Source organism: Diadema setosum, chromosome 10, assembly GCF_964275005.1.
Source record: "Diadema setosum chromosome 10, eeDiaSeto1, whole genome shotgun sequence".
Taxonomy (NCBI): domain Eukaryota; kingdom Metazoa; phylum Echinodermata; class Echinoidea; order Diadematoida; family Diadematidae; genus Diadema; species Diadema setosum.
This window is the reverse complement of record NC_092694.1, coordinates 7,802,990-7,820,580: the sequence shown is the minus strand read 5'-3', so window position 1 is coordinate 7,820,580 and position 17,591 is coordinate 7,802,990. Positions and strand designations below refer to the sequence as shown.

At 37.3% G+C, this 17,591-nt stretch overlaps 1 protein-coding gene across 1 annotated transcript; it reads left to right on the top strand.

Annotated features, from left to right (window-relative positions):
- Nucleotides 1-1,307: 1,307 nt before the first annotated feature.
- LOC140233711 (reticulon-4-interacting protein 1, mitochondrial-like) lies at nt 1,308-15,099 on the top strand. The gene is made up of 7 exons (XM_072313810.1): nt 1,308-1,413; nt 4,142-4,458; nt 7,657-7,761; nt 8,264-8,460; nt 9,699-9,884; nt 11,642-11,819; nt 15,031-15,099. The coding sequence occupies exons 1-7, from the start codon at nt 1,308-1,310 to the stop codon at nt 15,097-15,099; spliced, it is 1,158 nt and encodes a 385-aa protein (XP_072169911.1).
- Nucleotides 15,100-17,591: the final 2,492 nt, after the last annotated feature.

Genomic DNA, 17,591 nt, shown 5'->3' with positions numbered 1-17,591 from the left:
TTGTAGGTACATTAAGACGGGTTTAAACTCTTGGGCCCCACAATGGCCTGCCTGTAAATGTAAACTTGTCTTAATCATAATGTACCTGGAAATCGTGGGGCATATTGTTTTCGTTTGTGTGACAAACATTGATTGTCTCCGTGTGTACTCTGATTAGGGCGCGTTTTTATGTATGGGTGTGTGTGCATGTATATGTGTCTGTATTTTTTGTGTGGGATGGGATACAAGAAACAAGTGTGTGTACGCTATTTCTTAATGAGGAAAAGTGAGATGGTCGCAGCGAAAATGAAATAACCAAGAAATCACAAAACTTTAGATATGAGATGAATTTGAAGGAAAATTTGACGCAAATGATAACTAAACATCGTGCTTAAAGACAAATTGCTTTTGATGTTACGTCTGCAGTGAGTATGACGGACGACTTTGAATTGTTATAAATGACGAGAATATGTGACAAATAGTGAATAGACTTGATTCTAAAATGATCCACAAAAGAAGAATTTGAAACTAGGATCCCCATATTTCAGATTTCTTGAGACAAGATGTTAAAGTACAATTAATTCAATATATCAAACGGAGTGATAATGAGAAAAAAAAAAGTTTGAAAATGAAGGGTATAACCTATACATGTACGTATACTATATATGTAGCAATATGTGCTTTCACTTTCTGTATTCCACGACCGTCACTTGACGAAACTTCAATCAGAATTTATTGGGGGGAATTACTACAGCCGTAGTGGGTAATGTCGGTATTTCCGGTGTTATTCCCAGCCACTTTTCTCATTTTTTTTTCCGCTGAAACGGGGTTAGTAGGGAAAACAGAAAAAAAAAAGCATGTCATGTTTCAATGCAGACATCACGCACACACACGCACACACACACACACACACACACACACACATACATACACACGTACATGTTACATTTATGCGATATTTTCATCTTGCAAATCTGTTTTACATTTTACCTCTGCCCTGATGCACTTTGTTATTGTTATCAAATTGCAAAGAGCATACTTACAGTGTGTACATGCAAGCCTGAGACGAGATTATTAGTTCACAACATAATGGGAAGGTAATGAATTTCCGAGTTCACTTTGCAACATGAAGACGGTACCCTATACTAGGCCTACATCAATGTCACGTATTGGAACTTTAATTCATTTTACATGCCAGCATAACATCTGGTAGGAAGGCTAAGCAACCAAACCGAAAGATCTGCTAAAATAGCCATTAATAATGTCCTCTTAAAGCCGCAACCACGTAGCACAAGAGTAACGATCATTTTCTGAGTTGGTGTCATTGCATGCACATCATGCCGTCCATGCTGGTATGCTGTATGTTGCCGATAACGCCTTGCGCGTTGGTTTACGTATTTCCGGAGCAAGGTGTCACACTCGGAGGAGTATTCGGTGAGTAGGATTAGTTTACGTTGTTGTCAATGACTGGCTAATTTACTCATGCCCGCAAAAAGTTCAAAACTTAATCGAAAAGAACATACTTGTCGAACTGCCACGTCATAAAAGACAAAAATGCAATATTGGTACTAAACGATGTGTGTATGAATATTTTCGTTTAGGCTCCTTAGTGTACCTGTTGTTGTGTAGATTCTTTTATCTTTTATCACTATAATAATAATTGGCAAGTTCAGACAGTTGTTTTGGTCGGTTTATAATCAAGAGTGTAAATGTGCTGCTTTTTTTTTTGTCGAACTATATATATATATATAATTTATGGATACAGTGCGAACTGTTATCTCTGAAGCCAAATAAAGCCAGTGAAAATTTGCAAATCGATCCAAGGATGCCAGTATTTGCAACGTGCAGAACTGTACTTTTATACGAGAGTGATAAAACACACATACTCACAAACAAGCACGCATGGAAAGACTAAAAGTTTAACAGCAGCAACAAGAAATTGTGCAACATGCCCCAAATTAGTATGTGAGCGTGTGTGTATGTGTAGAAAAAAAAAAAACAACAACACAAACCTCTGTTCAATTGAAGGGATGGTATAGTATTGGTTAAAGTGATCAGGATTCCGTTAGCTTGTAACTTTTAAGGAGATACTTACAAAATCACTTAAATCTCAGACAAGGGTGATAAGGATATAAAACTTTCTATTATTTTCCAACGACACTGACAGTTGACAAAAATATTCAGAATTAGTCATGTAGAGACTACCGCTCCTCGTTGCAAACCGTTTTCTGTGCGTGAAAGACGACAAAGGACTTCGTCTTGTATTCAGTATCGTGATGTTACTGAACTTTATTCATCAGAGTTCTTCCATGGTGGAGTCGTATTGTGCATTGGTCGTGTTGATACACTTCTAGAATTCCAACATCTAAAGCCATCGTAAAGACAACGAGCTACCAGCACATTTTGAGGACACATATTATTGGTTCTAGAACCAATGTCACAATCAACTGAATTGAAACTTAACACACTCGAACACAGTTAACTCTGCCCACGTAAACACACGCTGAAACACAACCATCTAGAGTTATGCACAAATGAAAGCAAAATGGAAAGAGGAAGATGGGTGGGGTGAGAGGGAGAGAGAATGGCTGACAAATTATATGGATAGATGAGAAGATTGTGTGTTCCACAAAGTGTTCCTTGTGTGTGTGTGTGTATGTGTGTGTGTGTGTGTTGTTTTTTTTTTTTTCTTGTGCATTTGCATGTTCTTGTTTTAGCAAAAGAAAAACGCTTCTTAATAACTGCAGAGTGTTAACTGTTGAATTATCCATTAGAGATATAATGCAAAATACGGGTTGTCAATAACATTTAAGCGGATTATTATTTTAGTATTTTTCCTTTCAGATACAATAGCCAGCATGTTTACTCCACAAGATATCCTACGACGCTTTGTTATTCTATACTAAAGCTAGAAACATTTTCAGACCACCTCAGTAAGATCTGCGCCATTCGCCATCACATTTTATCCTATTTTGAGACAATCTCCTGTATCTCACAGTTGACAAGGATAATACGTTATGTGAATCCTGTAAATAAGAGTACCGTGAGCTTCTGATGAAAAGTTTATAAGCTTAAGTTTGGACACTCTACGTCAGTAACTTTAGAATACATTCGAAAGTGTAAGCATCAGTAAACTGAATAAAGAAACAGCGAACGGATAAATGCGTGTGAAGATTTTGCTGCTTGAAATTACAGGGAAAACAACATCTTGGATATCGCATTGATTAATAATACATATTGAAGAAAATGATGCAAATTTGTTTCCCCGTGGACACACCTGTGTACAACTGAGAAGCCAATGATAAAAAGATAGAATTTTTTTTTTGTGTCACATTAACATGAACCTGTACCTTAATTTCTGTCATGAAATGAATATTTTTCTCCCTTTAAGGAAGGATTATGAGTTAGTTTCAAGCTCCGTTCAGAAGTACATGGAATGACTTAGTCACGTGTTTCTAGGTCTAAGCGGAAACAAATAGGTCTACTTATCATGACTTGACTTGACTTGAATCTATTGCATAGGGCAGTGTGTCCCTTTGGTCTTCTTCGAGTGATCCTTCTCCAGTTTGGTTCTCTTGGCTTGATGTTCAGCCTCTTTCAGGGGAATGCCAAATTCTCTTTCAATTTGGTCCCTCTAGCGGGCTGGAGGGCTTTCTGGTGGTCTTTTACTGAAAAAGTCATTCTTGAAGGCTTGGAATGGGATGCTATATGTGAGGGCATACGAATTACATGCCCAAACCATTTCAATCTCCTTGTGGTTACTTCATCACAGATGGTGTTGGTGAGGCAAAGCCTCTGCCTAATTTCCTCATTCCTTATTTTGTCAATGAGCCTCACACCAAGGATTATTCGTAGGCATCTCAATACATTGGGGGAAAAAAAGGAACAGCAACGAAACTTCACTCAATCACAGCTGAGTTGTAATAGTATTCTTACCTCAAGCTCGTCTGACGATTTTTGATGACTTTTTTCTTCCTCTAACCCTCCTCTAACTTCTTGCGGTATGTTTTGTAAGACAGAGTGATTAGCCTTGCGGCTGTGTTTTCTGCCAAACGATTAGGACCTGATATGTGTTGTTAAAATCATTCTGATTCCCACTCACAAAGTCTCTCTTTCTTTCTCTCTCTCTCTCTCTTTCTCCGTTTCATCCACGTCATTTTAGTAAGCAAGTCAGCATGGAGACTCGCCATGTTCGGAGTGGCTCTTGTCGGTATGTACAAGGTATTCTTCCGCAAAACGAACACGAACACGAAGCCGAAGTGCATCTACTTCTCGTCCACGAAGAAGATGAGAGCCCAAATCTTCAGGGAGTATGGGCCAGGTGCTCTAGAGTTGGATCCCGAACATCCTCGGCCCGAAGTCGTCAACCCTTCGGACGTTCTGGTGCGCGTACTTGCAGCTTCGGTGAACCCAATTGACCGTCGCTTGAAGATGGGGCACGCCCGTTCGGCATTCGACAAGCAGCGCGCAGCGCGACAGGTAACGTTCAATGCTCTGACAAAGTCCATTCAGCAAATAACCAATTTTCACAATAATTTGAATCACGATGAAATAAAATCAAGGAAAACAAACAAACAAACGAAAAACAGCACGTTCAGGTGTTATTCTAATCCTGCAAAAGATATTTTAACATTTTCATAACTTTTCAATGGAGTTTCCGCTTTTCTTCTTTTTTATGTGTTCGTATCATGATTATAACTGCAATCTGTCAATGAAAATGACACATTTGGCTATCATTCTCCCTTCTTTGCCCTTTCTGTAGCAATCTGGCCTACCGGATCTCATTCTTTCTTTCTTTCTTTCTTTTTTTCTTTCTTTCTTTCTTCTTTCTTTCTTCCTTTCTTTTTTAATGAGGCTATTGGTTAGACACCTAGGAACTCTTTGCTCATTCTTTCTTTCTTTCTTTCTTCTTTTATTGAGGTTATTGGTTATAGTCCTAGGAACTCTTTGCTCATTCTTTCTTTCTTTCTTTCTTTCTTTCTTTCTTTCTTCTTTTAATGAGGATATTGGTTAGACACGTAGGAACTCTTTGCTCTGGAAAAAAAAAAAACTTGAATCATAGCGATATTCCGGCCATGCCAACCAAATGTTCTTGTTCCCTACAATTTCTCTACTTTACTGCTCTAAGGAACTCACGAAAGCAGTTCTTCTTAACCAGCACACAGAATTTCAATCCTATGAAAGCGGTTGTGACGTTGAACCCAATTAGAATTGACCTTGCCATGAAATTGGGCACTACAATGTACGTTGAGGTGGTGTCCTGAAGAGCCCATGCAAATGATATCATTTCCTCTGTTTGCTTGTTTATTTGTTTGTTTTTTGTGTTTTTGTGTTTTTTTTTTTTTTTGGGGGGGGGGGGGTAGGTTTTTTAAGGCCGACATTTTCGTACAGTCTATTTGCATAACTTATTGAATTGTTGCTCTTTAGATATTTCAGACCATTTTTTAGCTTTTCAGCAATTTTCTTCCCCTTGACACGACTAAAGACAGTATCTTCTCTGTAGATTCACTATTGAGTTTAAACGGATGAATAGTGTACATACTTTGCAGAAAGGTTCGTCGCAAGATTTTTTTTTTTTTCTGTCAATTCAATAACACCCAGGAGAGTGGATGAAAACACCTTGAAAATCTGGCAGAAGGAATAACTCTAGATATTAGTTTGTTGCCATATCAATATATACACGACGGTTGAAGTGGTTGATTTATTTATTCATTTATGTATATATATATATTTTTTTTTGGGGGGGGGGGGCATTCTTCGAAATGTACACTTCTGCTGAATCAACCAGTAGAACAGAATGGTGCTTGAAATTATTGCAGAAGGACGAATTGATAAGTAGAGATCCCTTTCATTTTTAACAGTCATCCGTGAGTTATTATCTATTAATTTGGAAAAAAGGGTATTTCTTTAAAGACACGCCCTTATTCGACCTGCTGGATAAAGTGGGTTGCAGTATACCCGTAAACATGAGGAGGCAAACATGCCAATGAGAATAGAAAACATTTTAGATTGCTTCCATTTACTTGATCAATCAAAATATAAAAGTTCGGTCGACATCACGTAGGCCTACTGGGTCAAAGTACACTCCAATGTAAATTATTTCGTAGTATCAAACCTATAAACCTTTCTGTTCTACTTATTATACACGTCAATCATCAGGTAGAAACTACCAGCATCATTGCAAGGGAAGCGTTGAATATTGAAGTAGGATGTTTCTGTGCAGAACGACCATGTTGATCTATTAGATTGTGCGTACATTATTGTTCTGAACCTATTAATAAATCTTGTCATTCCTTAGGGTATAATGGACACCTTGATTGATATCTGTCTCTGCGTCGCTCTATCTCTTGATCTACTTTTATATCTATCTAAGTATTCTTAATTGTAAAGTGTTCTTTTTAAAAATGGTGCTAAATCCACTTTTAGTGCTAAGGTCGGTAAGAGAAAAACCATTGGATTGCATTTTACATTTTCCCAAGTATTTTCTTGCAATAGCCTCCATTAAAATGTAATAAATACAATCTTGAGGAAAGAATAGCAAGGGGAATTTTGTCGAATAAGCACGTTTTCTAACAGAACGTTTAGCACGGTGATTGACAACACGTACATGTTTTTGTGAGAATGGTTCCTGTTGTTTTGTGTGTTTTTTTTTTTTGTTTTTTTTTCTGGCATGATTTATCTCTGCACATCCTCAGTCTTCCCATGTCCTTCCTGTCTACAGAAGGAAAAAAAAATCCATGTGCGTAGAAATGAAATTTCATAGCAAATAATCAAGTGAAATGTACAATGTAGGTAATCTTGAAAGCCAATACGAAATTCAGCCAAACTTGCCTTAATACTGGCAGGTCAAAGTTTATTCAAATTCATTCAAACTGGATCCTTCTCGATATATAATCTTTAGAGACAGAAGAGAAATGGATTGAAGACATTTTTTCGGAAGGGAACTCATTTGCCACTGCTTGATTCCCCCATTTTCTCATAAGAATTCACACTTTGAAAAGCTTAGTGTCTTGACTGTCAAAAAAAAAAAAAAAAACATTTCCGTCAAGAATTCATTTATAATGTAAGATTAAATGTAAGTATTTTGGAAAGGAATTCGTCTATTTCACTTATCATAGCGTATTAAGAATCATTGTTCTATAGATGACATGAGAATTAAGCCGATGTATAATTCTGCCTACGTGCTGCATTGGCACGGGCTTGATTTTTTTGTGCACCGTATTGCATTCAAATACATTGTGGTCAAACACGACATTGAAATTCGTGTTGTTTTTGTGTTTGTTTGTTTGCGTGTATAACAATATTTCGTTAGTTGTACTAAATTTATTATTTTTTTTTTTTTAAGAGCGTGGTTATGACCGACTCACATTCTGTAATGCGACAAGTAACAAACACACGAACGCAGTTGCTGCTTTGTATGTCAAAAAAGACCAAACAACAACAACAACAACAACAATAAAATCGATTGTAAGTGTGATGTAAGCTAATCGTCCATCACACACACACACACACACACGCACACACACACACACATTTGCTGCCAACAAAAATAGCTCCTCGTATTCATGCCAACATTATACGATGTCATATTTGTCAGCAGATGTCAATTTCATGAATTTGGATGTCCATGTTTGTAAGTTCGTTGTTATTGTTTTATTGTGTAATTGTGTTTTTCAGTTACCGTTCGGTGGGGCTGAGCTTCCCTTTGTACTAGGTCGGGATTGCTCTGGAATTGTCGAAGCTGTGGGGACATCAGTGAAGAAGTTCAGCGTCGGAGATGAAGTATGTTTCTCAGTTCCGTATTAAACACTACTTTACAGCATGTCATTGGGGGTTCAAAAATTGAAAATAGACCTAATGGACCTTTCCTTAAAAAAAAAATAAAATAGAATAAGAAAAACACCCATCGGAGACAGCACACTTGGAGGGGTAACGGATCAGTGTATTTTCAAACGTTAACATTAATCATCTTTATTATTTTTTTTTTCATTTTTACATTTTACCTCGACGTAAGGCTTCCCTGAATCAGCCAGGAAGAAAAGGATCTGATCTTCTTCTTTCTGCTTATGGATATAAAGGCGAACTATTCTAACTGCTATTCATACGAAGTAGACCTACAACAAAATTCTCCTTTAGTTTGGGATATACTTATGATTCGATCCCTTTGGCTAGTCAATACCTCTTTTGTTATCATCTGTTTAAAGGAAGAAGGAGAAAAACAAACCTTACAAGTAAATCGTGATAGGTATTATTGTTAGGAGGAGTACTTTTTCTACTCCATCAGGTTTATCTGTCCGTCGGACCCGGGGACACGCCTGGCACGTTTGCCGAGTTTGTGCTCGCCAAGGAGTACATGATGGCTAGGAAACCGCGTATTCTAGACCACTCTTCTGCCGCATCCCTGCCTTACGTCATAAGCACCACATGGGCAGCACTGGTAGATAAGTGCGGTCTGACTCCTGAGACTACCGTTGGAAAAAGGTGTGTCTGTAGTTTATTCGCATGCTTGGGTTTAGGACAGAGAACAATTAAAAACATGATAATAATGCCATGATATTCGGACTCTGAAAGAATGAGGATATGCCTTGATAATACTTGCAAATGGGCTTTTCATGTATTTTACTGAAATCTATAAAGATGGATATTTGATAATTCACTTCATGATATTTCCCAATAGATTTTAGTGTCCTTGGCTAGTATTAAAACAGCCATAACACATACGAAAAAAAAAAAAAAAAAAGGAACCAACGACGAAAAAAGAACAGCAGCTACGATTGAAAATGACAATACGATAAGAACGCTATGGGCGGCTTTTTATAATGTTTCAATCCAATTCACTTTCAATTATTTCCGTCATCGACAAAAATAATACCTGTAGTATACATTTGTCGGTTCATATTATTGAATAATTTGAAGATAAAAAGAAGTACAGATTGTGAAATCTAATTTAGTATATGAAGAACTTACTTCCAAAAGGCGCTATTAAAATCCATCATTTTTCAATGGATGTATCGCCTTTTGGTTGCAAGCTCTTCATATATACATTTATGAAGAGCTTGCAACCAAAAGGCGATAAATCCATTGAAAAATAATGGATTTAGCGCCTTTTGGAAGCAAGCTCTTCATATATATACACAAGCCTACAAACAGATAATAAATCAGGAAAGCAATGCAAACCTTGAATTAGAAACCAAGGACATATGGAAGCAATGGAAAATGGGATCTACTAAGAAGCAAAGCTTGTAGATCTCGCAATGGAATAAATTATTTACTTGAGGTAAATTCACAAAGTTTTGTGTACTTCGATATTTCATATTACTTGTATTGACATACAAGGGCTGGCGTTAGGAGAGTACATAATATTAAAGTATTTAAATCAGTATACGACAAATAGATAGCTGCATGAATGCAATAGGGACAAAAGTTGTATTACAAGAAATTCAAGCACAGCTAAACAATCAGGAAGACTGAGATATGAACGATATCAGAAAAGCATAAAGAAGTAGCAAAGAGAGATATATTGTAATAGAGAAAGGGAGAGAGAGAAATGTGTGTGTGTGTGTGAACGTGTTGTAAAGATGCACAGAGATTGTTAGTGGAAATTGATCCGAATATGGCTGTACCGTCTCTTGAATTGACAATATCTATTGCCCGTTTATTGCCCAATTTTACGCAAGGTTGAGAAAAACGCTGTCTTATCATTGTTCATTTCTTTAAAGAGTGTTGATTCTCGCGGGAACAGGCGGGATAGGAACGTTTGCAATCCAACTGATCAAGGCCTGGGGCGGTCACGTGACAACTACCTGTGCAACCAACGGTGTTCAACTCGTGGAACGTCTTGGAGCCGATGACGTCATCGACTACGTCAGTGAAAATCTTAGCGAGGCCTTATCTAAGAGGGAGAGGTGTGTGTCTGAAATGCTTTATATAACCATCCTGTGTGCAAGAAATTCAAATGATTATTTGACAAAAAGTGGCTAATATTGAAAAGAACCTACGGTTTGCTAAGTACATTATTCTATGCTTCCCTTTGTGTAATATTGCTACAGCAAACAAAAACATTTTCCGAGCCTTCCATGCAAGTCGGCTCGTGTTTTTCTTTGTGTACCTTCCGTGCAGAAAAGTTGTATGTTATTGAAAGAGGTATTCACAGAAAGCAGCCATGGAAGAAATTTTTAAAGAAAGGGAAATGATATAATAAAGCCATATACCCATTATTATGCAGGATCAAAAAGATTTTCTCTATAGTCTCTACCGGCGGACAAAGAAGACACGGAATTCCTCGTTATAACTTCCTTTCAAAAATGAAAAAGTACATACAAAAGAAAAACCTTGGAGAAATTTCAGAGGGTTTTTATCATTTTATAATAGTTATCTCCGTATATCATTATTAAGGTGAGCATTAATGATATTAGGTCTGCATAGATATGGTGGTACTATTGTACTTGTAGGTCGATGCTCTATTATACGGCTATTTGATACCCGTATATCTAGAAGAATGTTCAACCTCGAGAGAGGAATTTTTGTCGTAACGCTAACTTTACACAGTATAATCTACCCTTTGTCGGAATATTAACTCTGCACAGTATATCTACCCTCGTATATGACATTGAAAAATAACAATTGTTCAAGAAAACTGCAACAGCTAAAATAGGTCCCGGAGGACTACCTTCACAATTTCAAATAAGTTTAAACTTTTAACCTTTGTCCTTGGCTTGAAGTATAAAATACAATACAGGCAGTCCCTCATAAACGATGATCAAAAATCACTGTATCCATTTTACTGTATATCACTAACGTATATCTCGTCTCTTAGCAGACTCGAGTTTTCTTTGAAACTTGGCATAAGATCAGATCATTGTCTAATAAAAAAAAATAATAATAATTGGTAGCTTGTAACATGGCTGATTTGTCTCTCCGTCCTTTCCAAAATGTAAGACAATCATGAAATGCATCTGTCTTTGGCTGTTGGTCAACACGTCTGTAATAACTATGTCATTCTACACATTTTTTACTCCGTCATATATTTTCTTTCCACATCCATTGAATCATGGAACATTATTGTATGACACTATGAAATTAATCAGTATGATTTGATACAGTAGGTGACACAACATTTGCTCCTGCGACGATATTATTGCTCCCGTCCTATTCCAATGTATTCCCTTACTGGAAAGAACACAGTGTGTTCACATAGCCAACTATGTGAAAACGCTCGAATCTAAAAGTGTGAAGATAATAACTGTGGTGTGGTTTTCACAGAGTGTTGACATAATAATGCTTTGTTTAACACTGTGTTCACACTGTGTTTCACACTGTGTTTATCACACTGTGGGACACTATGTTCTTTCTAGCAGGGTTATCTCCAAAGACTTGGGGTTAGAGTTATTAGGGTATGGGTTGTGATTGGTTTCAGGTTTAGTTCGATGCAAAGATTAGGATTATGTTTATGGTTATGTTTATGGGTAGAATTTTTGCTTGGCTTAGCGTGCAGATATTTCATTGGAGCGATATGTCATGGAACCGTATGTGATATGATATGATGATATTTCATTTCATTTCATTTAAAAAATCACAATGTAGGCATCACACGGATGAAGGGAAGTAAACACTGACAAATAAATTGTCATAAAACCTTGTCTTCCACTTTTTTTTTCTGAAGGTTCGATGTGATCTTCGACACACTTGGCCCCGCTTACTTTCAATTGACGCAATCGGCCCTTGCCGCGAGAGGGCGTATTGTCACTATTGTCGTGCCATTTTTCCTCAACCTAAAGAAACGTGGAAAGTTCCTAGGAACGCTTCAGAACACCTTCCTTATACTCGGTTGGAAAATGCAGGTAATGTATTTAGGCAGCGTACACTGCCAAACTGATGAAGCTGCATTCCTTATTATGATTATTATGTATGATAACTTATGAAATTACATTTCATAATAACGATATGCTTTGAACTCGTACGCTATCTAAAAGTATACCACAAGAATGCACTGCATGACGATTGAATTTACCTTAAATCACATATTCATGGTTCGTAACGTTCAACATGGCCACCTGCCTTTTTAACACGTAGCACGCAGCGACCATACCATGTCTAAGATATAAAGAGAGAAAAATGTTCCTTATGGGTTGGCATTCGTGGGAGTGGTCAGGTAAATCGCACCTTTTTCGTCTCAAGGAAAGTGAATGGTAACATGTACCCTCATCTGCTTATCATACTAAATGAAGACATGGTACTGCAACTGGGGGAGCACTTTCTGCGACAGGTTCACGGAACACTGTATTCAGATTACTCTGGTGGATTTAAGATGGTACACCACCCCATCCTCTCGCGGCTAGCAATCATCTGATATAACTTTTTTTGGAGAAAGACTTATCGCTCTCAACCAAGGTACTGAATGGCAGCCGAAATCCCGAGACCTCACAACTTGTATTTTTTTTTTCCTCGGGGACTACTTAAAGAATAACTGAATAAGGTGTATGTGACTCTTCGTCATCTCCAGAAGCTGCAAAGATGCATTTGGAACGAGCTAGCTGCCTTATGCAACAACCAGGATATGAAGATTTCAATGCTCATTCATGATAACACTCAAACTTGGAAAAAGTGCAACTTGTCAAATGTTGTCTTTAAAGTTAAAGGGGATGGCTAGTAACTGCACTGTAAAAAATGCGACATGCGACATGTTTATGAACTAAACACAGTGTTGAAAATCTAAACACTCTGTTTAACATCTAAACACCCGGTGTGTATAGCACGTGTAAAGTAGTGAGAGTTAAAGTGTTTAGCTTGGAGTGTTTAGTTGGAGTGTTTATTCTGGCTATGTCCATATATATGAAGAAGTGTTGGAAATGGTGTGTAAATTGCAGTTTCTAGTTTCCTTTTATCACGAGAAAGTGGAAACTGTTATGACATCAAGATGCACTATGAAATAATTCATGTTTTAGGCCTTTCATGGAAATGCCTAATCAATAAGGAAAAAGGATAACCTAAAAATATGTAATACAACTGCAATAAATTTATATTTTGGTTTCGCATGTACAGTTCTATATTTTAACTGCTAGAAAAAAATGGGAGTTGCCTTTGTTAATAATTTCGTTCATGGTTTAGGGCATTACCCAAATGTTTGTTGGTTAGGCCTAAACACTTCTACTGTCAGGGTAAACAGACGCGTTTACATTTAGAACGCCTCGTAAACACGTTCTAAACACCGCACGTGTTTAACATAAACACTGTGCTACTCAGTACTCTACAAGTCAGCAGCGCATGTGACATGACGGCCGCGGCCACAACGCACGCAGTCAAGTGCCCTGTGCGTGCGCTTCTAGCGCACACTCGTGCTATGCATAATTATGACCATAATCAATGCACAATTGGCGGGAAAGGAGATGTGCGCGTACGTCCTGGCTGACGCTGCCCTAGCAGCGTGATGTGCGTAGGCCTACAGTACGTGCGCATTCGTTCGAGGCTGGCTTGGTATCGTCCACTACACTGTCCTCACGACTCGATCGACTGCGCTGCAGTGCACTGACTGTACTGTCGTACTATACTGCACTACTAAACTGGAGCGGATCCAGCTAAGATGGCGTCGAAGCGATAAAGTTCTAGCCTGGCCGGCCTGCATGAAAGCGGTAAGTCTGCTAAGTCTGCTAAGTCGGTGAATAACAAGATTTATTGCAAAATTGCCCTCGTTTAATGTAAAACTGTAGTAGGCGTAGAAATAGGCTACGCCCTGAAAGATTTTGCTCGTTTGTTTTAGTTTTCTATTTCTAAATCTAACGTTAGAACGGGGAACGCTCTAACTGTAACGTGTTAGTGTTGTTAACGTTACAATATTCCTACGCTACACTCTACAGATTACCGGTACCGTAGTTATGGGTAAACTTGGCCTAGCGGGTAAACTCACTGTATCTTTATTGACTTTAATTTTACGAAGTTATGAAGTATCTTTCATGTGAATGACGATGGGTTATTGACTATATTTTGAGTGAAATTCAGTTTTATTCCCTGTAAATTCTTCATAAGTCAACAGGTGGTGAAAATTGAATGTAAAGCCCATTAGGATGTCTTGGAAAGGGATGCCGATGGCACCAAAGTGGGTGACGATGATGTCCTGACGACTGTTTAAATTCTGCAAGACATTATCTCTACTGGCAGAGAACGAGGAATGGTGCAGTCAGCAGAGTAAATCAACTGGGGATAGTACATCATTGTATACTACCCATGTGGAAAGTGGAAATCAAGTAAGTACATGTACTCAAAATTGCAGAGCCAAATCAATGAATATTATATACTTAAAGGGCATGTAAATGAGTTTCTATAAAATGCAGATTTTAGATGCTTTAAGTTCTTCTGTTTGTTTGTTTGTTTGTTTGTTTGTTTGTTTTTTTTGGGGGGATTACCTACTCTAGACTCCCGAATCCAATCCATTAGCTAAAATAAATATGAAAATTTGATTTATTGCAAATATTGTTGAAAGTGTAAATTACAGATGTGAAAATCTTCACCCAAGAGACAAAGGATACAGTAATGGTCGTAACTCTGCTTGATAATGATGATGAATAAGAAAGAAGCAACAACAACAACAAAAAAGACTTGAATTATTTCCAGGAAATTCATCAAAGTAAGTAAAAACTGACGCAAGATACTAAGTGCTAATGTGATGAAGGGATTCTGTCATTCCTTTTAATTTGAACTTGCTTATGGATTCAGTCAACTTCTTTGCTATCCATTCATTTTCAGAATCTATGGGAGCAGTTAAGTCCATTGTATTGGAAAGCCAACTGATTTGTTCTCCTTGTGTAATCATTTCTTTTTACCAGCACCAGTACGTCATGGAAGAATTGATCAGGGATCACGCCAAACCTGTCTGGATTAGAATGAAAGATGCATGCGCTTACTTCTATACAACCCGTCTAAAAGTGCAAACATCTGAGGATTACAAGGACATCACAAGATATACTGATATACAGTATATCTATAGGCCTACATGCCATATGAAGGAAATGAACCATGGATAATAATTTTGAATGTTACTAATCTTTTTCCCGCTAGCCATGTGATGTCTCATCGCACATCGTCATGATGCACTACAGACCTATTAGGAGGCATCCCACCTGTTAGAGTAACCTTTCTATTGTTTTTTTTTTGTCTTCACTGACAGTGTGCATCTAAACCTGTATACTAGAATAAAGTAAATCATATGGGGGATGATAGGGTTTTGTATGCGATGGGGCTTCAGTTCTCCGTGTGTGTGTATGCGTGTGTGTATTACATAATGACGAACCTCTAAAGAAATATGAAGGTAGGGGGCCTGGATATAATTCGAAGAGGAATTCAATGCTTATTTTGATGAAAATTGGTTTTGAAATGGCAGGGATATCCAAAACAAAGCGATTCTATTGTCCTCTGTGCTTACGATAATGGTCACCTGCATTCTTATTGCTCATAGATATGTGTAATTGTCTTTTTTAACAGCTGGTACATAAAATCGTAATTTTATCTAACATGTAAAGATACTTGCTCGAAATCGTTTTGCACTGTTAAGAAAAACAATTTTATTCACTTCATTTTATTCATCAACCAATGTGTAATTCACTGTTAAGGTATTACTCAAGAACTTTGTTCGATTGGCTTTCTGTTATATTCTAGTGCAAACAGGAATATAGAAATCAAAACATATCAAATCAAAATATCAGCCATTTCATTTTTTTTCCCTCAAGTGCTTCCAACCAATCAGCAGATATTGGACGCAAATAAGAGGCCAGTAGTTGCATTTGTTTGGAATTCTTTGCAATTTTTTTGTAGACCTGATAGGAAATGCAGTATTCGGTAGTTAATATTTTCTTTCTGAGATATTCTTGAAATCGGTCACATTGAGAGAGGTATTAGAAATGTATTACAACATGTATGGAGAATAGGGAGGAGTCTTCCAACTGACTGACAAATTGACAAGGGAGGAGTCTTCCTGATCACATCGCGTGTTCATGACAGCCTTGCATATCCTCCCGCCTCCAGTAGCAATGCATTATTTTTTCTTTGTTCATATCCTCTTGTCTTTGCCAAAAACTCTGCTGTGTCGAGATTGAAAGTAGCCCTCCATACCATGATTATGTGGAGTATGATGAGACTGATTAGACTCTAATAGACTATTCATGTATACCCATTGAGTTTGACTTCTTTCTCCAAGGTTCTAGCAAGGTAGACGTCTTTTCTCACTCACCTTGAAATCCGCTAACATTCTAATATTTCTCTCAAAATAGCAAAAGTGAAAAATCCATACAGTACTGTTAGCATACATGTACTTTCAGTGATCGTCGCAGTGAAAAGAACAATATCATGTATATATTTAAGTTCCATTATTGGTACTGATCAGGGAGTGCAGATGTTCACCACAGGCTAAATACAGTGAAAACATGTTTTTTTTTTTGTTTTTTTTTGTTGTTTTTTTTTTTTGTCTCCTTATGATGGAGTGCATCATCTACACTCCCTGATCAGTACCAATACGACCATAGTGTTGTGCATGGTATAATTTGCCGTGAGTTAATCTGGTTCGGGTACACCCCAAAGCACTTTGCCAATAATTGATGCAATCTTCAAGGTCGGCATGGATTTGTTCACAGACTGCAGTTATGTTCCTGGAGGTGTTACATACATGTCAAGCTTCCGAAGCGTTGAGTTGCAATTCACAATCAACAAGTTTATTAGTTTGTTTTACAATACTATTAAGAATTAGTTCTGAATATAGTAGAAAGAAAGAATTCTTGAAAGTAGGCCAAGAATTACATGTGACTGAAAATTAATTGTTAAATGCAATATTTTTTTTTTCTCCAAAATGAGTTGTGTGCCATTTCCTGCATATACAAACTTTACTGTGTGTATAGGAGAGAATTTCATTCACGTCTTCGTGTACAGGCCAGTGACTCCCAGGTATCTTGCATTTAACTCAGTATTGTGTCGTATAGCAAAACATGGCAATATTTAAAGGGGAAATCCAGTCCAAATACAAGTTAGTCTGATAAGAAAGAGTAAAATATTAAGAATTCATTGGTAAAATTTTGATCGAAATCGGATGTAAAATAAGGAAGTTATGACATTTTGAAGTTTCGCTAATTTTTGAGGAAACAGTTCTTGAATGGTTGATATGAATATGCAAATGGCAACGTGGGCATGTCATTCCCTCAGAACTTACTTAATTTCAAGTTTTTCATTCAACGCAATTATTCCCGAGGCTCAAGTCCTGATATATCTAACTGATCACTTTTCTGAAGTTATTCAATCAGCAATACCATAATGTTTCACATTTCATTAACATAAACATTGCATTTCATCATTTTTTGTACACGATCAACGGAAAATTGTGAGGTTATGGCATAGTCAACTCACTCATTTGCATATTCATATCCACTTTTAACTGCTTCGCAGAAATTAACAAAACTTCAAAATTTTATAACTTCCTTATTTTTCATCCAATTTCATTAGAATTTTTACTGTTAAACTTGTAAGATTTTGCTCTTTTTTTATCAGACTATCTTATTTATTGGACTCGATTTCCCCTTTAAAGGATTTTAACTTATTATTCATCAGATATTGCCCAAGCTTTGACTCATGTTTTG

Excerpts from the sequence above, each read along its gene's own strand:
- LOC140233711 (XM_072313810.1), top strand. The coding sequence starts at position 1,308 with ATGCACATCATGCCGTCCATGCTGGTATGCTGTATGTTGCCGATAACG. Across the intron at positions 8,461-9,698 it reads GAGACTACCGTTGGAAAAAG|AGTGTTGATTCTCGCGGGAA; the intron begins GTGTGTCTGTAG and ends ATTTCTTTAAAG. Across the intron at positions 9,885-11,641 it reads GCCTTATCTAAGAGGGAGAG|GTTCGATGTGATCTTCGACA; the intron begins GTGTGTGTCTGA and ends TTTTTTCTGAAG.